The 23,300-nt window shown below is 49.3% G+C and overlaps 1 protein-coding gene across 1 annotated transcript; it reads left to right on the forward strand.

Moving 5' to 3' along the window:
- Window positions 1-18: 18 nt before the first annotated feature.
- Window positions 19-22,106, forward strand: LOC148107418 (small G protein signaling modulator 1-like; the record flags this gene model as incomplete). The annotated part of the gene is given in 10 exon segments (XM_087857149.1): window positions 19-79; window positions 2,000-2,145; window positions 5,691-5,819; window positions 9,746-9,928; window positions 11,414-11,482; window positions 12,832-12,841; window positions 12,844-13,418; window positions 15,364-15,488; window positions 17,412-17,494; window positions 21,928-22,106. Coding segments are annotated over 10 exon segments (1,560 nt in total), but the record flags the coding sequence as incomplete, so codon positions are not given.
- Between the last annotated feature and the right edge of the window lie 1,194 nt (window positions 22,107-23,300).

Genomic DNA, 23,300 nt, shown 5'->3' on the forward strand with positions numbered 1-23,300 from the left:
TCCTCCACCTGCAGGGCACCGCTGAAGCTCCTCTGTGACAACATGAAGTACCAGATCCTTTCCAGAGCCTTCTATGGATGTGCGTACTGGCCTTTTTTGCCACTGTGGTCTACGGGCACGTTGATCGAATGCCTGTTGTATGGCATCAGTATTGGGGGAAGGAGCCCGGCTCTGGCACGTGAACCTCGGCTCCCCTAGTTCCCGGATGTGTCTAGTTTTAGTGAAGTTAGGCAGACTTCTCGGAGCCTGAACTCCCTCCACCAGGGACTGGGCATAAGTTTTATCTCTAGTTCTTAGAGAGGGCAGCCAACGATGGGGCTCCTCGTGGCAGGGGTTTGGTTGGTCACCATCGCATCCCCAGTGCCTGCCTTAGAGGGTTTGTTCTCAGAATTAAAAGAGAAGCCTGTATAAAACCCCTAGCACCCAGCATTCCATGTCATGGGTGCTCAGCGAAAGTCCGTTCCCCTCACCTGTGGGCAGAAGCAGAAGAGTAAGGAGAAGTTAAAAATTAAAGCTTAAATACAGGTATTCTGATTATTTCCAGTTAGCATATGAGGAAGCTAAGGCACAAGGAGGCAGAGTGACTTGTCCAAGGTCACACCGCTAATGCAGGACAGAGCTGGGACTCAAACCTAGGCCTGTCTGACCTCAAAGGCTGTTTTGTTTGTTTTCCTTCACTCGCTGTGTTGATTCTTAGCACGTTTTATTTTCCCAGCCTCCCAGCCTAGATGAGGGAGATAAATCGTGTGTATTATCAGGGATTCTAGAAAAGTGTTAATATATCCTGCGTAGGCCTGGGGAATAGCAGGGCCAGCCGTGTGCCCGAGTGCCTGGAGGGGCAGGGAGAGCATGAGCTCCCAAGAGCAAGGATTTTTGCCTGTTCTGTTATCACCCATCCCCAGTGCCTAATGCAGGGCCTGGCGTGGAGCAGGCCCTGGACGAGTATTTATGGGACCCAAATGGAAGAGCTTCCTGGAGGAAGGGTTGGGGGTCAAGAGGGATCTCAAACAATGTTATCGCATTCAGTGGCTTGTCCCTGGTGGTGGTTAAGAGCCCAGGTTCTGGTGCTGTGCAGCTTGTGATCAAATCCCAACTCTGCACTTCCTAGCAGTGTGACCTGGGCAGGAGACAGAAGCAGTCTGTGCCTCGGTTTCCCCGTCTATAATGTGGAGAAGATAGGAGTACCTGTTTCATATGGTTGTATGAGAATTTAGTGAGTTAAGTATGTGAGGTACGGGCAGCTCCCTGGCACGTAGTGCGTGCTTGTGTAAGTGTTAGTCACTCCCTCCTCCTCCCCCTCCTTTCCCCTACCCCTCCTCCTCCTCATTGCTGGTAGGGGCCTGTCCTCAGGCCCCAGAAGGGTCCTCTCTGGGCCTTGGTAAGGGAGAGTCAGAGGGCGGGGGCACAGGCAGAGCAAACACACTCTGGCATTTGCTGATTGCCTCTTGTGTACCAGGCACTGTGCCCTCCAGGTGCCCAGGGCAGAGCAAGTAAGGGGCAGCAGGTTAGTGGGAAACCCTTTAAGAGTGCAGAGCCATCTCTGAAAGCAAACTAGGTACATCTCCCAGGGCCTTCTTTATCCAGCTGCACTTTGCACAAGATTCGTCCACCTCTGCCATTCTCCTCCCTTGGGACAGATTGGAGGCACCCAGAGGCACAGCGAGCCTGTGGGGTCACTTACCACCTCCTTCCTGCCGCCCCTTCCCGGCCTCTGCCCATGGATTAAATACCTTGGCTTCTGGCAGAAATAATGTCACCCTGGCCCAGGCTAAGAAAGGTGATCGGACGTCTCCAGGCTCACCCAACTATTAAGCAGTCAGGCCAGCAAGGGATTTTGCCCCTCAGAGCCCCTTCCTCGCCTGGAAGAAAGGGATGGTGGGACTTTCTAGGTCATGAGGGTTCACTGGGATTGCGGGCGGGGCAGTGCTTTGAGATCCATGAGACAAGGCAAGGTGGGTTGGGTGGTGGATGATGGCCCTTTCCCTCCCTCCCTCTCCAGGGCTTGCCTACTGCAGACACCTGTCCACCGTGAGGACCCACCTGTCAGCCCTGGTCAATCACATGATCGTGTCTCCAGACTCGCCCTGTGATGCTGGGCACGGGCTGACGGCCAGGATCTGGGAGCAGTACCTTCAGGACAGCACAGTAAGGCTTGGCCTGGCTCGGTCTGCAGTGGGGCAGACAGAGCCTGTGGGGGGACCGTCTGGTTATCTGAGCAGTAGACCCACCTGCTTGTGAGGACTTGAGGCTGTTATGACACCTTTGGGTTCTGCATACCCAACGCAAAGGCCCTTCCCTTCTTGAGAGTTCCAAGACCCACAGCCCACTTCTGCCTGTAAGGGTGAGGATCAAGGAGGATGGAAAGTACATATTCTCATCTAGAAGGAGTAAGAATGAATCCATCACCAAGCATTTATTAAGCACCAGCTGTATGCTCAGTGGTGCAAGAAGTGCTTTAAGTCCCCAGCAGGAAGGAACTTACAGCACAGTTGAACTACTTAGAGTGACGGAGGTAGTGAAGTCAGAGGAGGCAGCTGGGTGGAGGAAAGCCCGCCACGTGCCCCTCTGCCTCAGGGCCAGAGAATCCTCCCATTAGATATTTCACCCGGAGACAGATTTCTAAGATTTTCTTATCAGAAGGCAAATGTCCCCACAAGGAAGGTGTTTACGGTGGAAAAAAGCTTCACGGTCGGAGAGTTTGGGAAACAAGATGAGTCAACTTTTCTGTACCCTGCAGCACTTCCTAGAACCTTGGCTAGGCTGATACACTTGCCGGTCTCAAGAAACGGGGGTGGGTGGGATGGGGGGGGAGCATATGGAACAATCCCTCAAATGTGTGGGGCCACAGGGACCTTTGTTGGAAAAGTGCCTCCATGGCTGGTGTGGAAGGCAGAATCGATTTCGATAGACACTAGTCTCACTGCCGCCAGCAGCAGGCTTTCAGAAGAGAGACCTGATTTCTCCACGCGGGACGAACGCGGTGGCTCAGTCCGCCGGGTGCCTTCCCACCCGGGCCCTGGGGAGGGCCTGGCTTCGCCACGCTGGGGAAAGGTGCTATCCTGTGTATTGATTTGGGAATGCTGGGGGACTCTGGGAGAAACAAACTGGTTCCCAAACCTGGACAAACAGAAGGGTTATTTGACATTTTTTTTTGGCCAAAATTAGCTGTTTTTCTGAACAACAGGAGGAATGCCTGCTTACTGGGACAACTCAAACAAGGAAGAATGCAGGTGTATAAAACGAAAATTGTTTAGTTACCTTCTTTCTGCCACAATGCGTTCGTTCTGATCGCCTGAGTTAATGAATAGTGTCAGTTATGTAGAGACCCTAATGTATATTTCTGGTGCTTATACATTCATAGATATGTCTACATAGATATGTCTGTAATTCTTATTTTTTTAAAATGAGGTGATGTTATATTTGTATTTTAAGCAACAATTTCAGTTTATATCAAAGACGTCTTTCAGGGGCGCCTGGGTGGCACAGCGGTTAAGCGTCTGCCTTCGGCTCAGGGCGTGATCCCGGTGTTCTGGGATCGAGCCCCACATCGGCTCCTCCGCTATGAGCCTGCTTCTTCCTCTCCCACTTCCCCTGCTTGTGTTCCCTCTCTCGCTGGCTGTCTCTCTCTCTCTGTCGAATAAACAAAATCTTTAAAAAAAAAAAAAAGACGTCTTTCAGATCTGTAGGTGAAGTCCTAAATGCTAGCACCTTAACACCTCACAGATGAGTAGCCCATAATTTATTCAAATCTTCCCCTAATGATAGACAACGGGGCTCTTTCTCTTTTTAAAAACTATTTCAAACAGTGCTCCAGTCAACATCTTCATAAGCACATACCATTCTGCCTAGTGCTTTTATTTCAGGGGTAGATTCCTAGAAATTGATTGATACGCATTTAAAATTTAAATAGATATGCCAGCTTACTTTCTCAAAAAAGTCACAGTGTTCATAATCCCCGGGGGCCTGGGAGAGTGCACATTTCCTGAGGAATTCGAAAGATATAGACTTCTGGGCTCCACTCCAGTGTTACTGATTTAGCATCTCTGGGAGTGGAGCCCAAGAATTTATATTTTTTGGAAGTTCCCCAAACGCTTCAGTGATCCCCCCAGTTTGGAAGGTACTAGTCTAAGTACAAGTTGGTTGATCAAATAAATTAGTCAAAAATGAAAAATTTTCGTCTAACACTTTTGCAGTCCTTTCACAAATGGGCCGTATTTTTACCCTTCTTGGTTGCATTGTTGTATTAGGGTGGACTGAGCAGCAGTATAACAAATGTCCCCACTTTTTCAGTTGCTTGACATCATGGGGTATGTTTCTTGCTCCGTGAGGAGTCCTAGGTGGGCATTCCTGGCGAGTGGGCATTTGTCCTCCCTCCAGAGGTTCAGGGGCCTTTCATTCTCATGGCCCCACCATCCTCCAGGGTTAATGGGGGGATGCAGAGTCTGAAGGGAGTACACTTGCTCCTTTAAAGCCCTGGCCTGGAAATGGCTTATAGCACATCCTGCCAGATCCCATTGGCCAGCGCCTCATCACGTGGCCACACCTAACTGCAAGGGAGGCTGGGAAATGGAGTCCAGCTGTGGGCTCCAGGACCCAAGCAGGTGGCTTTTTAATGAAGCGTTTACAGCCTCGGACACAAATAGTTCTCGGATTTTAAGCAGCTTTGACAAGGCTGTCTGCAGAATACAAGTTAAAATTTCCAACAAAGACAAAAGAATGGCTGGTTTTGCCATTGTGGTTGGGTACATCTAAGACGTGCATTAAGATGTAAAATCAGTGGGATGCCTGGCTGGCTCAGTCAGTAGAGCATGTGACTCTTGATCTCAGGGTTGTGAGTTTGAGCCCCATGCTGGGCATTGAGCTTACTTTTAAAAAATGTCACATATGCTTGTAATTTTGGAATGTAAAGAGATAGGAGGAAACAGAACCCTACTACCCTTCAGAGTAGCTTTCTAGTAGTCATTGGTACTTTCCATACACACACACACACACACACACACACACACAAACATGAACAGATTGGGCCTGCTGGGTGCCCAGCATGACTAATTATAACTGCAAAGTCTTTGCCTGAAAGTGAATTTTTGAAAAGAGAGTAAATCTATTGGACAATACAGCAAACAGTTGTTAAAGTCGTCTTAGTGTGCACAGGAGTCATAGTGCATGAAGAACCAGCTGGAAATGTTCATTTGGGATTGATTTGCTTTTAAGCAATTTTCTTTGAGCTGAATCAAGGTTAATAACTTTGAACTCATGCTGCCATATCGACACAATGCACAACATCGACTAAAAATTCAGTAGAAATGTTCGTTCATTCTATACTGACCTTTTGGGATTTTTTGCAAAAAAATGGGTTCACACTAGATATGTTCCGCCTCTTGGGATTTTTTTCCACCTAATAATACACTTTGAACATCTTTTTGTGTAAGTTCTCACGGATGCACGTCCTGCCCTTTCTCCTCCTGCCCTTTCGATGTGGTGTTCCCATGTAGGGATCCGTTGTTCCTCCGTCAGTGGGCAGTTGGGGGTTTTCCCATATGATGCCAGGATGGCTGTCCCGGTACACACAGCTTTGCTTATTCACAGCATGATCTCTAAAGGCCAGGTCTGAGAAGTAGGGCTGCCAGGTCACGGAGCCCTCCTTCTGGTTTTCTGTTGACCAACCCTTTACTTCCTGCCACCTACCACAGAGCTACGAGGAACGGGAGCTGCTACATCTCATCTCCTATGGCGGCATCCAGCCAGAGATCCGCAAGGCTGTGTGGCCCTTCCTCCTGGGCCACTACCAGTTCGGGATGACAGAGGCAGAAAGGAAGGAGGTTGGTTGCCCCTGATGGGCAGTGGGGTCTTTGGCAGCAAAAGGTGGGGCTGGGGGTGCTCTGGTTTCATGCTGGACCAAGATGGGGCAGGGGAACGTGGGGGAGCCAGGAAACCCCAGGGCGGGGCTGTCCGGTAGAAATACAATGCAAGCCACAGATGCCATTGCTTAAAATTTTATTTTGGGAGATAATTATAGATTCACATAGTTACAAGAAATAATGCAGAAGGGTCTCGCATATCCTTTATCCAATTTCTCCCAATGGTAGCATCTTACAAAACTATAATACAGTATCACAACCAGGGCATTGACGTGTGTGTGTGTGTGTGTGTGTGTGTGTGTGTGTGTGTGTGTGTGTGTGTGTTTGTGTGTTTGTGTGTGTGTGTGTGTGTGTGTACCACCCCAGTCAACATACTGAACACTTCCGGTGCTACCAGGGTCCTCGTGTTACCCTTTTTGAGCCCCACCTCCCGGCCTAACATTTGGCAACCACCAGTCTGTTCCTCCTTCCTGCAACTTTGTCATTTGGACGATGTTGTAGAAATGGGATCATGTCGTATCTAACCTTTTGGGATTGACCTTTTCACTCAGCATAATCCCCTGGCAGTCTGTCCTTTCTATGGCCAAGAGTTCCATGGTGTCCCACGGCCTGGGTGAATCACAGTTTGACTATCCATCTGTCGGCGGATAGGTGGGTTTTGTCCTGGTTTGGGCTATTACAAAGAAAGCTGCAGTGAACATTCGTGTTTTCGTGGGAGTGTAAGTCATCATTAAACGCTCAAGGGTACAATGCTGGGACGCACACTATGCATGCTTAGTTTTGGGAGAAACTGTCCAGCTTCTGCAGCGGCTGAGCTGTGTTCTCTTCCCACCCGCAATATCCAAGTGAGCCACACCTGCACCCTCCCTGGAGTTTTGGTCTCGTTGCTGTTTTTTACGTTAGTCACTCAGACAGGTGTCAAGGAGGTTTCATTGTGGTTTTAATTTGCATTTCCCAAATGGCCAGTGACAGTGAACATCTTTGCACACGCTTACTTGGCATCTGGGTATCTTTGGTGAGGTGTCTGCTCACGTCGTTTGTCCATTCTCTAGCTGAATTGTTCGGGTTTTTACTGTTGCATTCGGGAGTTCTTAATACACTCCAGATATTCCTTCTCTGTTGGATAAATGGTTTGCAAGTATTTTCTCCCAGTCTGTGTCTTGTCTTTTCATCCTCTTAATGGGGCTTTTGCAGAACAAATGTCTAAATTTTTTATGAGGTTTAGTTTACCAATTTTTCCTCATGTACATTGAGCTTTTGGTGTCGAGTCTAAGAACGTTTTGCTTAGTTAGCCCTAGATTCCGAAGATTTTCTCTTATGTTTCTTTTCTCAAAGTTTTATAGTTGCACGTGTTACACTTATGTCTGTGATCCATTTTGAGTTCCTTTGTGTATACAGGGAGTGGTTGAGGTCGGGGTTCATTGTTTGCCTTTGACGTCCAGCGGCTTCAGCCCCATTCGACAAAATGGCCATCCTTCTTGCACTGAACTGCTTTTGTGTCCCTGTCAGCAATCAGTTGGGCCCGTTAGTGTGGATTCCCGTTCCGTTGCATTGGTCTAATGCTACCCTGCTGTGAGTCGTCTCCAGCCGATAGCACACCGGGGCACCTACGTTGATCCTGAGTGTTCGGTTAATGCTTTAGTAGTCCTGTTTCAGAAAGTAGAAAGGAACAGATGCCCATAAATATTTTTACAAATGATAAGTTCACAAGAAGTTGCAAAAACTGTGACAAAGAGGTCCTGCCGTACCCAATGGAAGCATCGCCTAGAACAGTAGCTCATTATCAAAACCGGTACGTTAGCGTGGGCACCATAGAGCTCCCTTGACTACAGGCCTCACTAGGACTTCACCAGCTTCTGCAGTATCTCGTGTGTGTGCACACGCGTGTGTGTGCGTGTGTGTGTGTGTGTGTATGGGTAGGTCTGTATCATTTTATCAAGGTGAAAGTAATTTTAATAATACATTTTATTTAACCCAACATACCCAGTATATTACCATTTCAGCCTGTAGTCAATATAAAAATTATCGAGAGATTCTGCATTCTTTTATTCATACTAAGTTCTTAAAACCTGGTGGTATTAACATTCCATATCCGAGTACCACCTGTGCTATTATACATTTGTCAGTAAGTTGACTCACTATGTATATAGCTTATTTAAAAAGATATTTGGTATCCCTGCCATCAATGGAAAACTGACATGACTTGCGTAATAGAAGGAAACCATAAAAACAAATAGGATATGACAAAAGGACATAATTCAGTTCCACGCAGATGCCGTAGCCTGCCTGAGGCCAGCTCTCTCTTTGTCAGGAGGGGGTTTCTGAAGTGTGATAGGAGGTGTTCAAGACACTGTAGCACCAGACTGACCTTCCCCGTAATCTGAAAAGTTAAAGGGGAGCTGAAAATAGAAATCACACCGTGATTCTGTATGATAAGACCCCATGCCAGTGAACTGTCTGAAATCGTCTCGGAAATAGCGGGAGGCCCCTGCCACACCTCACCCCCTTGCCTGCTGGGCTCCCGGTGAACAGGAACAGCGTTCTGGTGTGCCAGGCCCTGTGCTTGGGACCGGGGACCCAGCGGTGTGTTAGACGAGGTCCTTGCCAGGTTAGTGGGGGTCGTGCAGAGTCCGATGGAGGCAAACCCAGGGTTGTAAGAGCGCATAGGAGGCACCTCTACCAGGCAGAAGGCTTACCTGCTCTCTTTCCAGGCCATGGGGGTGAGGCAGGGCCTCTAGGAACAGGGGCCAGCCAGAGCTAAGCCCAAGGGGAGACTCGTGCATAATGCAGTGTGTGTGTGTATCTGTGTGGGGAGGGGCGGGAAGGGCATGGTGGACATGGTGGCTGGCACATAAAGGACAGGAGGGTGGGGGGTGACAGTGAGAGGTGGGGCTGGGGAGGAAAAAAGAGGAGGCTGCTGAGGGGTAAACTCATAGGAGGGGCCAGGCTGGGACAAGCAGGCACCGGGAAGGAGGCTGCTGGGGTCGTCCTGGTGCAGGGTCATGGAAACCTAGCCTAGAAAGGCAGTGGGAATGGGGAGGTATGCTGGGATGAATCTTCTGGAAGTCCGTGGGAGGGAGGACAGGCCTTGGGCAGGGTGGACCCTGAGTCTCTCTCTGGAAGCCCTGAATAGCTAAAGGATTCCCCACCCCTCCCAACCTGGACACGGAGCAAGCTCCCTGCCTTCTGTCTTCATGCCTGTCCACACCCTTACTTAGATCAGCCTGTCTGTCCCGACTTGTGTCCAGAGGCCGGGCTGATTCAGAGCCTCGGTTACCCAGGCCGTGTATCAGGAACAAGGCCAGCTACCCTCCCATCCGCTGACATGCCACAAGGGAAATGCTTGAAATCTGTAGTCCTCCTGTAAGTAAAGGGAGGGGTCAGTTTTGTTCATCTTTGTATCCTCGGCACCTGGCCCTGCACAGGGCACGTGGGAGGCCCTCAGTAAATGTGGGGGGGGGGAGGGTGGGCGGGTGGTGGAGTGGGTACCTGGCACATTGTAGGTGCCTCCCGAATTAGGGGTGAATGAGTGAATGAGGAAGGAGAGAAGGTAATAAGAAAGGAAAGAAACAGTCCTCTCACTTCAGTACGCCCTGGGCTTAGTATGCTCCCTGGCTCCACGGATATTTGAATGTGTGAATGAATGAATGAATGAATGAATGAATGAATGAATAGGAGGGAGGAAGGGAACATTGAAAGAAAGATGCAGCCTCGCGCACGTTTGTGTACCCTCAGGGCCCAGCCGGTGCCCTGCACATAGTGGGTGTCCGTTGGATGTCCATGACATCTGGGGTGTCTCTGGGGCTCAGGCTCCCAGGTCGGAGCTGGCGTCCTCGTCTGGCTTGGGCTGGCTCTCCCCAGGGCTGACCTTGTCTCTGCCCCGGCAGGTGGACGAGCAGATTCACGCGTGCTATGCGCAGACCATGGCCGAATGGCTGGGCTGTGAGGCGATCGTGCGGCAGAGGGAGCGGGAGTCCCACGCGGCTGCCTTGGCCAAATGCTCGTCAGGGGCCAGCCTGGACGGCCACCTGCACCAGATGAGGCACAGGGACGCTACCATCAGCAACGAGGTGATGGGCGGCACCCATCTGGGAGCACGGGGGTGGGGGAGGGGCGGTAAAGGCAGGGATCTGCTCCGCGTAGCTCTTGTAGGGACGGTGACGGCTGTCTGGAGCTGTCACCCCTAGCATGTGGGTGGGAGGTGACCTTGGAGTTCGAGAGACCTGCATTGGAATCCAGCCTCACCATTTTCTGGCTGCGGGGCCTCCAGCAAGCACCTTTACTTCCGGGCCTCAATTTCCACATCTGTTAAAGGGAACACCCACTGGCATAGGGGAAGTTTGTGTGCAGCTCACGTGAGATCGTGCATACAAAGCGCCTGGCACAGCGCTCGACTTTCACATATTCGGCACATGCGCGCTGAGCACCGCGTTCTGGAATGTCGGGAACGCTCCCGTGGCCACATCACACCTCTCCGCCCTCACCGAAGCGCCGGCTTGGCAGCCCAAAGAAGGAGCTGAGAACAAGGTTAATTCTCTTCCCCAGCGAGGCACACTCATCGGGTTGCCAGCAGTCACGCTGCACAGCATAGCAAGCGACCACCAAAAGTCAGTGACTTCTGACAATGAGCCCTGAATGTGTCCTCGTGGGTCTGGCTCAGCGGAGCACTTCTTTTTTTTTTTTTTTTTTTAAAGATTTTATTTATTTATTTAACAGAGATAGAGACAGCCAGCAAGAGAGGGAACACAGCAGGGGGAGTGGGAGAGGAAGAAGCAGGCTCATAGTGGAGGAGCCTGATGTGGGGCTCGATCCCATAACGCCGGGATCACGCCCTGAGCCGAAGGCAGACGCTTAACCGCTGTGCCACCCAGGCGCCCCAGCGGAGCACTTCTGAGTGGGGCTGGCAGGGCTCACTCTTGCCCGCTGTCAGCGCCTGGTCCGCTAAAAGGTTTCTTGATCTTCGCTGGGCTCTCTGCCATGTCTGGGGTGACCGGGATGTGCCCCACATGTCCCATCGTCCAGCAGGCAGAGCTGGGCATGTTCTCATAGTGAACGCAGATCATAGACAAAGTGGAGATACACGAGGGCTGGTTAAACGTCTGCCCTGGCAAGGTTGCTCACATCCCCGGGCTGCCGCAGGTCCCAGGGCCAAGCCTCGCAGCCGAGTAGGCAGGAATGAGAAGTTCTAAGGGCAAAAGCATGTAGACAAAGGAATAAAAAAATCAGGCCATTAGTGCCAACCAGTCACTGGGAGTTGAACTTAAATAGTAGGCGGAAGTCTCAAGTACAGGGCAATTAAAGGTAGGGTTTTGCGGTTGCAGGAGTGGGAACTGGGGTCCCCTGGCTGCTGTGTGGCCCTGAGGCTCCAGGGAGCAGAGGGATACCCCCCCCCCCACTCTCATTGTACAGATAGGAGGCTGAGGCCCTGAAGGGACCTGCCCAAGTCAGGAATAGAGATGAGGCCGCACTTACAGAATCCCTGCCTGAGCTGAGAGCAGGGCCCCAAAGCCGGGATACAGCCTCACCCCTGCTCTCTCGGCCCCTTTTTCTATCAGTCCTCCCAGAGCTGCAGTTCAGGCCGCCAGCATGTCCGCCTGCAGAGTGACTCCAGCAGCAGCACACAGGTGACCTTCCAGAGGCCCCGCCCCTTCCCCATCCTCCCCTTCCCCCACCCACCCTCTCCCTCCAACCTGGAGTAAAGGGATGGGAGGTCCATCATCTATAGGTCACCTAGGGTTTATTTGTTTTAGCTTTTCATGCTAGCATTAAAAATGGAGTTTTTAGGCACACAAGTAATATATGAATCTCTTCTCCCTGTAAAAAATTAAAGTATTGCAGAAAAAGCTAAATTTGGCTTTGATCATTCCTAATACCCACTTGCCCTCCCTAGAAATAGCATCATTTTGCTGTGTGTGCTGTCAGACCCTACTGATTGCCTGTACGTACACAGAAATATGTACACGGTATATAGAGGACATATTGCAATGTTTGGTAATTTTTGAAAATTTCTACATAAATGCCATCATGTGTGTTGGTCCACAGCTTTCCATTTTATTCAGTGAAATGTTAACTCGTCTCATGTGATATTAAATAAAAAAGCAAAGCCCCCAAAATAGGTGTACTATGTCACCTCTTGCATAACAAGAGGGAATATTAATATTAATATACCTATTTTCAAAAACAATGGATGAATAAGCCAGAAATGAATCAGAATGGTCGCCTGCAGGAGTCAAGGGAGGGCTCAGGAAAAGAAGCTACATTTCCCTGAATAGCCCTTGTTTCCTAGTTCCAACTTTGGAGTTAGGGACATTTTTTTTTTTTGCATAATTTAAAACAGTTGAATCTAGAAGAAATTTTGAAAAACCAAAAACGTGATTTTAACAGCAAATCAGATTGGTGACATAAACACACAGAGAAGAAATACTTCGTGTTCCCTTGGAACATGGTCTTACATCCTTGATAGGATCTGACCTCAGGACACAAAGAACCACAGAACAATCTTTGAGATGTATCCTGGAGGCTTTTCCATGGTAGTTCATACATTATCAAAGTACTTTTGAAAATTAATCCGTAACAGCCAAGCACGTGGATATACTATGCTGTTTCTAGCCTGTTCCTTCTGTTTTTAACCAATTTTTTGCTTTAAAAACTATGTGCCTATCATTTTGTGTGATGAAAGTTACGCTCCTTGCCACTTGAATTCCCTAGTACTCTCTCCTCAGGCAATTTCAGTGCTTCCTTATTTCTGGATTATTCTATGCATTTCCATGCAATAGGTCACTTTTTTTATTTTTCACAGCGGGAGCTTGTATCATACCTGGTTCCACCCCATCCTTTTCCCCAACTGTATAGTATTCCACGTGCATGTTCCATATTTGAACCAGTCCCCTGCTGATGGATATTTAGGCGGCTGCTGGAACCAGGCCACAGGGGACATTCTCTGTCTGTCTGTTTTTGTGCACCTCGTCTTCAGGTGTTTGAGTCTGTGACAAAGTGGAGCAAGTCGAGGCAGAAGGCAGGTTGGAGGAGAAACAGCCCAAGATCCCCAATGGGAACCTGGTGAATGGCACCTGTTTCCCAGACTCTGGCCATCCCTCCTCCCACAACGTCTCCTCGGGCCTCTCGGAGCACTCGGAGCCCAGCCTGAGCACAGAAGACAGTGTCATGGACACCCAACAGAATGCCCCCCTGGCACTTCGGCCTGGGGACAGCAGCGTGGAGAACGGGCAGAGCAGTGAGGCCACCACCTCCTGGGATGAGGCCCCCCATGAGGAGCTGGCCATGCAGGACAGCCTGGAGAGCGACCTCCTCGCCAACAAGAGCATGGACGAGTTCATGTCCTTCACCGGCAGCATGGACGTGGCCCTGCCCGTGGAGGGGGCTGCCATGGAGGGCTGGGGGGGCGGTGAGGTGGAGAAGCACAGCCAGGTGGACAGTGAGGACAAGCTCTCAGAAGAACCCGAGATGGAAAGTCTCTTCCCCGCCCTGGCTTCTCTGGCCGTGGCCGTTTCTGCCAACAACGAGGCATCACCCGTGTCCTCCAGCGGCGTCACTTACTCTGTAAGTCACCAGGATTCTCCTCCACTCCGTGTTCTCACCTAACAGCTGCGGGAGGGTGGGCGTGTCCCACAAGCCTCAGTTTCCCAGCACGACCTCTGCTCTGTTACATTTTCCCAGGCACAGAGGCTGCACTGGAAAAGCCCCTTTGGGAGGGAGGACAATATCATACCAGGCTCTGCTGTTCAAACCACCCCAGGTTCAATCCCAGCTGAGGCACGCCACTTCATGTCTCTGAGCCTCAGTTTCCCTATCAGTCGAGTACCTTCTCTCTTGAGCTGTTCTCAGAATTAGTGAGTCCGGTCCTCCATGCCTGACATGCGGTGACCTCTCAGTCAATAGCAGCCTTGAGGATGAGTATCTTGGCGTACGATCAGGTCCAACGTCCTTTAAATCCTCAAGTTTGCTTTCTTGCCAGAAGGTCCAAGCCAAAGGATGTCAACTGAACGGGAGGTTTTCGGAGCCAGGAGTTGTGTTTCCATTTTCCTTTGAAGAACTTGTTATTTCTATCTAAGATACACATGCCCATAGTTTGTAGAGTCAAACAGACAAGGCTGAATAGGAAATCAGAAGTGCCCCCCACCTGCCCCTGTGGAGCCCTCCCCAGAGGTCATAGTGGTTACTTACTCTGCCCAAGTTATCTGGTGTTTACCCCTGTGTCCGTAAATAACATACTTGTATTGCTACTTCTTGATCTTTTTTTTCCCCTTTTTTTCTGCAATTCCAGACATTCCACACCCACACCCTCGCCCCATAAGTGACACCTTCCCATCCCCATCCATCCACTACAGTTACAATGATTTCAGTTAAATGGCTCTTGTTCACACTCGTATAACAACAGAATGTATACACCACGTAGGAAGCACTATTTCTTTTTCTTTCCTACAAAAACAATTTTGTTTTCCCCGGATGCATTTTGATTTCCTTATCTCTGTTGTCTTTTCCTACGTTTGCTACGTATGGGTCATCACTCCATGCCCCCAGCCTCCGCACTCTGCCAGTTTTCTAAATCTCTCCTGGAACACTGCGGACACATGAGGTTTTCTGTTCATTTGTATGTCTCGCGAAGTCTCTCCAGTGGCCTTCCCCGGTCCACTGCTCCCAATGGATAGCTGTCATCTTAGATTTTTCTCCACCTGTACATGGAGGTTACTTTTGCTTTTGAATTATGCACCTGTGTATGTTGTAAATCTGATTCAAAGCTGTTAATTATCCAGAGAGATCTATTTTACAGTTCATCTGACACCTTGATTCAAAACAGGCAGCTGTCCTTGAGAACCCAAATGTTAGTTTTTCTTCCGGGGTTCCCTTACCAGGGATGGGGCTTTTGAGGGGGTCCCACCTTCATGCAGGAAAGTCTCTTATTAGATTCCTTACCTTAGGGGAGAAAGACCCCAAAACCATTCAACCCAAGCTTATGTTTTGCCAATTTGGAAGCTTCCTTCAAGGCAGAAGCCAGATTTGGTATTTTCTTGCCTTTCTGGGTTAAATTTTGGCCTTGGAATGTTCCGTATTTTTCTTGCCATATCATTGGACCTTTTCATCAGGTGGGGTCAAGGCAGTAAGTCCAGCATATGGTGGGAACCAGACTCCCGCTCGCTTCCTCCCTTCTTCCTGTCCGGTGTTCAGTGGGGGAGGGTCGCTGCCCCTCCAGCTGGTTATAACCCTCGTCCACTCAACGGGGACCATTCGTCTGTGCACCTTAGAGAATTGTTCTGTTTTATAGAAGGGAGAAAAGCTAAAAGAACTTCCATCCCACAAAGTGAAAAGAGGCTTTCGGGGGAAACAACAGAAACGAAATCGAACACCCACCTGGGCCAGGGAGAGGACATGCTTTTCAGTGGCAGCAGGAGAGGGCGAGGAGGGAGGAGGGAGAACCCTTGGAATCCCACCTCTGGGAGGAGTTGGGGTGTAACTGTTCCTTCCTCCCCGTCCCCTGGGTCTGCAGCCGGAGCTCCTGGACCTGTACACGGTGAACCTGCACCGCATCGAGAAGGACGTGCAGAGGTGTGACCGCAACTAGTGGTACTTCACGCCCGCCAACCTGGAGAAGCTGTGCAACATCATGTGCAGGTGGGGGGATGGGGAGGTCTGCGGGGGGGGGGGCGGGAGGGGTGGCAGAGACGGGGCTCACAGGGAGCCCAGCCGGACGGCAGCCTCTGCCCCTGGCACCTTGCCCACCTGGCGTTTACACCAGCCCACGCTGACAATAAGATAACAATCCGAGCAATGATCACAACAGGGAGCATTTATTAAGCACTTACTGTATACAGGCACTCTCCTGAGCCCTTCACTAAACACTGTTTCATCTCGTCCTCACAGCAAGCCCGTGGGGTGAAGTGTTACCCCCGTCCACAGGGGAGGAGATGGAGGTTGAAGGCCAGCGCTTTGCTCCCGTCCCCCAGCGGGCAGTTGGCTGAGCAGGAGCTCGTACTCACGTCTCTCGGGCTCCAGAGTCTTGTGCTTTGTTTCCTTAAGCCAAGACCTGGAGCCTCTCATTACTTTTCACTACATACTGAATATTTTCTTTCTTAAAATAAGAAGGTAACTCAGGCTTATTAAAAACCTCAATCACCCAGCGAAACCACAAGTTCCTAAGGTCTAAAGAGAAGCTGCTTCCCTCTCCAGTCATAATGCCCCCTCGCCTAGAAGAAACTACTGCTAACAATTGAGTAAACATCCTCCCAAGCCATGTGTATATTTATGTGTAAATAACATAATATAGTGTGTATTATATAATATCACATGAGTACATATGTGTTTTAATGTTTTTTTATTTTATCTATATGGGATTAATACTCTGTCTTCTACGAATTGCTTTATACACTTAATCATGCATCGTGGGCATCTCTCCAGGCTGCTCTAACTCAGGGTTAGGGCTATACTAGTGTAGCCCACAGGCCAAATCCGGCCCACCACTCGTTTTTGTAAATAAAGCTTTATTAGAACCCAGCCATGCCCATTCGTTCGCATAGTCTCTATGATTGCTTCTGCAGAGTTGAGTAGTTGAGACAGAGAACGCACGGCGTGCAAAGCTGAAAATAATTATTATCCGGACCTCTCAGGAAAGGTGTGCCAATCCCTGCTCTAACTCATTTTTATTAATAAGTACTATCCCTTAACTATTCTATTTTACAGTCTCCTAAGCAATCATTGCCTCTCAAAATTGAGTTGAGGAGATACAAATATAATGAACTTTAATATAGTATGTTACATTAAAATGAAAAGGTGCTGGGGAAGAAGGAAGGATAAACCAACCTTTTCTGGGTTATGGCCTTGGAAGAAATCATGGAAGGCCTCACAGAGGAGGTGACATTCAAGATGGCCTTTGACAAAATTAGGAGAGACTCAAGAAACCACTTGGCATATATGTACTCTGTGGTGAGGCCACCTGGGTTCAGATCCTGCCTCTGCCATTTATTATTAGGTGTATGACTCTATGCATGTCACTTGTGTCTCTGGCCTCAGTCTCCTCATCTGTAAAACGGGATATGATAATACCTTTCTCATATGATTATTTTGAGAATTTCATGGTGTAATACATTTTTAGTGGCTGAGTATACAGTAAATGCTCAGTAGATATTAGTTATTATTAAGGGGGCAGATGGGAACTCCAGGCACAGAACTGCTAGGGCAAAGCACAGGGGCATGAATGTGTGCCTGAGAGGAGGAAGTACCAGGAGGTGGTGGGGCTGTGATGGGGAGGAGACAGTGAATGCCGTGTACCCCCAGCGAAGGGGTTTGCATGTTGTCTTGTCATAGTGGGGGGCCTGTGAACATGTGGTGCTTTGAGTTGGGCTTTAGGAAGGCCATCGTGGTGCCTGAGAATAGGATATTTGAAGCGTGTCAGATGGGGGAAGGGAATGAAGGTGGGAGCTGAAGGAATGAGTGGTCCAGGTGAGGGGTGGGGAACTGCGTCAGGGAGGAGGGAGAGGACGAGCGGGTTGGAGAGACAGGTCGTGAGTGCCATCCTTGGGCCCCTTGTCTCTCTTGAAGCTACATCTGGCAGCACATTGAGATCGGCTATGTCCAGGGCATACGTGACCTCCTGGCTCCACTGTTGGTCATCCTGGATGACGGTGAGTATGTCCTCCCCACTCAGGGCCAGGGGTGCAATTTTCTCCCTACTGCAGAGGAGGGGATGTGAACCTCATTTTGTGACTCCATGGAATGGGTCAGTGCAGGTGCTCAGAGGACCTGTTGGTGACCACACCAAGGTCCTAGTAAAATAAAAAGTTCGTTCCACATTAGCCAACACTTATCGCCAGGTGCCCAACACCCCGCCAGGCCTTCGCTAGCCACTGATTGTACAAACGTGAATGGGAACAAAGAAAAACCCAGGCCCAGATGTCTTCACTGGTGAATTAATACCAGTTCTTCACAAACTCTTCCAAAAGGTAGAATAGGAGGGAATACGTTCCGACTCACTCTATAAGACCATTCCTTATATGAGGACCCATTGGTACCTTGATACCTATACCAGACAAAGATGTCACAAGAAAAGAAAACTACAGACTGATGTCCTCTATGAATATAAAGACAAAAATCCTTAGCAAAACACTTGCAAACTGAATCCAGCAAGATATAGTAGGACTATATACCATGGCCAAATGGGATTTATCCCAGAAACGCAGGCTGGTTCAACGAATGAAAATGAATCCATGTAATTCACTATACTAATAGAATTAAGGACAAAAATGACATGGTCATCTTAATTGACGAGGAAATGGCATTTGACCAAATCCGACACCCTTTCATGTTAAAAACACTCTACAAACTAGAAATAGAAGGAAACTTTCTAAACACGATAAAAGGCACCTAAGAAAAACCTACGGCTATTTCATACTCAATGGTGAATGACTGAATGCTTTCCTCCTAAGATTAGGAAAAAGATAAGGATGTCCACTTTTGCTACAGAAGATTCTAGTCAGGACAATTACGGAAGCAAAAGAAATAAAAGGTAGCATACTGGAAAGGAAGTAAAACTATCTATTTGCAGATGATGTGATTTTTTCATATAGTAATCCCAAGAAATAAGAAAAAAAGTATTGGAGGGGTGCCTGGGTGGCTTAGTAGGTTAAACATCTGACTCTTGATTTCGACTCTGGTCGTGATCTCCAGGTTGTGAGATCGAGCCCTGTGTCAGGCTCCACACTGGGCATGGAGTCTGCTTAAAATTCTCTCTTCCTCTCCTGCTTCCCTCCCCCCCCCAAAAAAAAAATATTGGCGCTAATAAAAAAGTTCAGCAAGGTTGGAAGATACAAGATATATATACAAAAGTCAGTGGTACTTCTATACACGTGCGTTGAACAATCCGAAAGCGAAATTAGGAAGGCAATTCCAATTGTAATAGCATCTTAGAAGATATTTATGAATAAACTTAACAGAAGAAGTGAAAGACTCGCAGGTTCAATTCCAGACTGCTGTGATACAGCAAATATTGCAATGAAGCGAGTCAAATGAATTGTTTGATTTCCCAGCGCATATACAAGTTGTGTTTACACCACACTGTAGTCTGTTAAGTGTGCAGTGGCATTATGTCTAGAAAAATAATGTACTTACCTTATTTTAAAAATACTTTATTGCTAAAAGAAAAAAAAAATACTAACCATCATCTGCGCTCCCGGCGAGTCATAATCACTGATTACAGATCACTGTAACAAACACGATAATAATGAAAACATTTGAAACAGTGCAGGTATTACCCAAATGTGACACAGAGACACAAAGTGAGCAAATGCCGTTGGAAAAATGGTGCTGATAGACTTGCTCGATGCTACAAACCTTTAATTTGTAAAAAAAAAAAAAAAAAAAAAGCGGTATCAGAGAAGTGCAATAAAACAAGTATGCCTATATACCAAACCTGTAAAACACTGTTAACAAAATTAAAGATCTAGGGACCCCTGGGTGGCTCGGTCAGGTGAGCGTCTGCCTTCGGCTCAAGTCATGATCTCAGGGTCCTAGGATTGAGCCCCATGTCGGGCTCCCTGCTCATTGGGGAGCCTGCTTCTCCCTCTCCCTCTACTCCTCCTCCCTGCTCACGTACTCTGTCTCTCTCAAATAAACAAAAGCTTTAAAAAAATTAAAAGATCTAAGTAAATGGAAAGACATGTCATGTTTGTGAATTAGAAGACTTGGTAGTGTTAAGACGGCAGTACTCTCCAAATTGACTAGAGTCAGTGTGATCCCTATCGATATCCCAGCTGCATTTTTTGTACAAATGGACAAGCTGACTCTAATGCGGATAGCATTTCGGTGGAAACCTGGCGGTGAACTCCAGGTAGTGCATTCACCTCTCCGGTTCTCCCCCACCCCTGCCCCCACCCTGAACAGGGCCCCAGAGCTGAGTGCCTTTGCACTTGCCCTCCTCACCTTTTGGAAGGCTGTTCCTCTTCTTCCCAAAGGAGCAATCTCTCCCGTGTGCTACCACCTCTAACAAAAAGTGAAAATAATTATTCTGCCTGTATATTTAGCTCCTGTATGCAAAATTGACTCGGGATCATAAAAAGCTGCCTTTCTCTGCCGAGGCCTGTAATAAACACGTGTTGTACATTTCAGAAATCAGACGGGCCTGCGCTTTACTTCTGACACTTTTGGCTCTGCTCCCTTGGGCAGGAATCTCGGCCCCCTCACCAGTTTCTTTCACCTCCACGCAGTCCCTCCCCTGGACGTGGCATGAGTCTTTGTGGCAGTACATATGCCGATTCCTATTCAGTCAGCTTTGTGCCTGGAAGGTCAGAGGACGCCCTTCTCCTACACCAAATCCCAATTCCCCACCTGCGCTTAAGGGCTCTGCGTGGTCTGCTTTGTGCCTGACTTTTTGAGCTCAATTCGGACTCTTCTTCTCCTGGGTTACCTGCTCCTTTGGCCTTCATCCTGTATGTGGGGCATGTCAACCTGTGCCTCCTTGTCCCTCTGCTTGGGAAGGCTCTTCCTTTGGACCATTTCCCTTGTGGTTACGAGATGCATCAACTCACACATCACACCTCAGAGAAGAGATGGTATCCAGCCCCCCGCCCCCCAGTCTTTGAGAGTGGTGCAGACACTGTCCACCACACCACCCTTCATGAGCTCCGCTTTGACTCCTCTTACTTACTTGTCTGCTTTTTGCCCTGTCTCCCCCATTGGGTGGGAAGCTCAGTGAGGTCTAGTTTAGTTCACGCCAGTGGTGCCTGGCACATGGCCACTCAGTAAACTCTAGTGGACAAATGTCTTGTTTCTCCAACTAGATTGTAAGCTCTTGAGCAGTGGGACAGCTTGTCCTTCCTTTGACTCCTTCTCCATAGTGCCTGGCACATAGGAAGTGCCCGGTGAGCGCCGCTTCATAGCTTGTTGAATGTGGTTGACTGTCATTTAGGGGACAGCGACTGAAGAGGAAGGCATCTAGAGTCACAAGTTTCCAAGTGCCGCTGTAAATGTGCTCTCACATGCTATGTAAACATGGGGAGCCCGTGACATGGGACAAGCTTTGATCTGGATTCTAGTTCCACTGCTACCACTAACCAGCGGGCATCCTTGGGCAAGTTTTTTTACGTATTCTTCAAGGGAGCAAGTCCCCTAGACCCCCTCAGCTCTCACCCCTGTGAGTATGGGAGTAAAGTGAGGGGCCACCTAAGGCTTCCTCTCAGCTCTAAATTCTGACCGCCATCCTTTGAGGCCAGGACCATCCCCAGCATCAGGTGGTTTCCGCTTGGTTTTTTGAACATTTACTAATATCCATAGCTTAATCCTATGCAATAAGAGGCGTCGTTCTTTCCAGGACAGACAACAGGTGCAAAGGTCAGCGGCATAGAGATGTCACTGAGAAGTTGGGTCGGAGGTGTAGGCAAGAGGAGGGCCCCGTAGCTGGAGAACGGAGGTGGAAGGCTGGGTCCTGCCCTGCGGTTTCTTGCGGGTTGCTCCCGTGAATGCTTGAAACGCGAAATGCGCGTGGTTCATTTGTGAGAACTGGCCTTGAAAAGCAATCTGGTGACGGAGGTGAGGAGGGCAATGAGTGGGCAAAAGTTGAATTTTGCAATCAAGTTAAATTCCAGGCCTCGTCGTGTACAGCTTCAACACACCCTCCACAGAGGGAAAGGAAAAGCTGATTCGCGAAATTGTTCCAGTGAGCGCTTGGGCTGATGCCCGCCGCCCCCGCCTCCCCTCGCTGCGCACGAATTGTGGGGGCTTTCTAGATGGCTTTAGGACATATCCCTTGTGAATGGCAAATGTGTATATGAATAAAAAATGAGTCGGGCACATGCCCAAAGCTCGTGGGGGGACGGCGGTGCCTGTGCACCTTCCTCAGCTGCTCGCACTGGCGCCTCTGCTGGGTCCCACCTACACATTTCTCTTCCCTGGGCTCCGGGGCTAATCTGAGCCGGGGCCCCGCCGGGGACCGTGGTCGCAGGCCACAGTGGGGAGCTCTGAAAGGGTTCTTGTGAGCCTTCTATCCAGGGTGCTGGGTGCCCCGTGTGTCCACCGAAGGCACCGAGGCGCGCATTGCCCCCCCCCTTTCTTTTTCCCTGTCAAGTCACTGCAGCTCTTTTGAGTGCTGTGCGCCTCGCCTTCCCCACGGAGCACCCCAGGCCCCCGCACTGGCACTGGAGCTTGTGTGCCGAGGGTCCCGACCCCCGGCCTAACTTCTTGGTCCCCTTGGCAGGAATGTGCTGGCCCTTCTTCCGGCTGTGGTCAGAGTCCGGTCACGCCTAGATGGTTTCTGTGAATCCTGGGCGGCCGCCTACACCGCCTCCCAAAGCCGGGTTCCTCCCCCGACCGCTGCAGCCGACGACTTCCACGTTCACAAGCCCCGAGTGGCCAGAACGGCTGCGCCTCTTTTTGTAGACTTACCGGGGGGATGCGTGTGCTCGCCTGGGCCGGCAGCTTTGGTCGCTGCCAGGGCGCCATCAGGACTGGCTTCCTTTCCCTTCCTCGACACGTTCAAGGTGCTGAAGCCACGTGGCATTTTTGCTGGCGTCCACACTGTGCTTAGTGAAGCGTCCCTGAGAAGGGAAGTTACCTCCCGTTTGAAAACCATCCCAAACTATAGCTTGAGAGTATGGGAGGTTGATATGAACTTTATCTAAGAATGTTCGGAGCTTTTAAACAAATTAACTTAAAAATAAAATTGACTTTCTTTAGAATTGTTAAGTTGAGAAAAAAGTTTAAGCGTGTTACTACGTGTCAGCCAATGAGATCTTCAAGATCAAATTTTTTAGATGGATTGTGCCTGCTCATTATGCCAGGTATGAATGTTTGGGGAGTTATCTGTGTTTCTCATCATTTTTAAGCCTTGATCTTTTGGCCATTATACCTTTATTTGGGCACATGACGAGCCAGAACTTTTGTGGAAAAGAGCTCTCTGGAGAAGGTTTCTGAACCAAAGAGCCGTTTACCCACGTGTCAATTGCTTTCTCTATTCACAATAGTACTTGAGATTGGTTACCTTTCCCCCAAGAGGGCGCCTGGGAGCCTCAGGCAGAAAGGTGGTTAGAAGTCTGCTGAGGTGGGTCTGGTCCAGACGCACCTTCATGGTGTTCTGTTTGACAGTGTATAGCCTCTATGCCCACACTTCTGATGACAGGGAACTCATGACCTCTGAAGAGGGACAAGCACGTACTTGGTGCTGGCAGGTGTTTTCCTGAGCCCAAGTGCGTCTTCTCATACTTACTCTCTCCCACTCTCCAGATTTACTTCTTCCCTTTGGGGCCCCGTGGAAGTCAGTCCTGGTTTTTAGCCTGGGTTCTCTAGAAATCAAGGCTGGAGGCAGAAGGAAGAGGGAGCAGGGATAAAAAGGAGGGCGGCAGGGGAGTCCATAGCAGGGAACTTGCCGCTGTTAATCACGACTGATGCCCCAGTCCACGGGACCGTGCCTCTGAGGGGCCGCCCCAGCCAAACCCTGAGATG

The sequence above is a fragment of the Ursus americanus genome, chromosome 30, assembly GCF_024610735.1.
Source record: "Ursus americanus isolate L20-20 chromosome 30, mUrsAme1.1.p, whole genome shotgun sequence".
In the NCBI taxonomy this organism is placed as follows: domain Eukaryota; kingdom Metazoa; phylum Chordata; class Mammalia; order Carnivora; family Ursidae; genus Ursus; species Ursus americanus.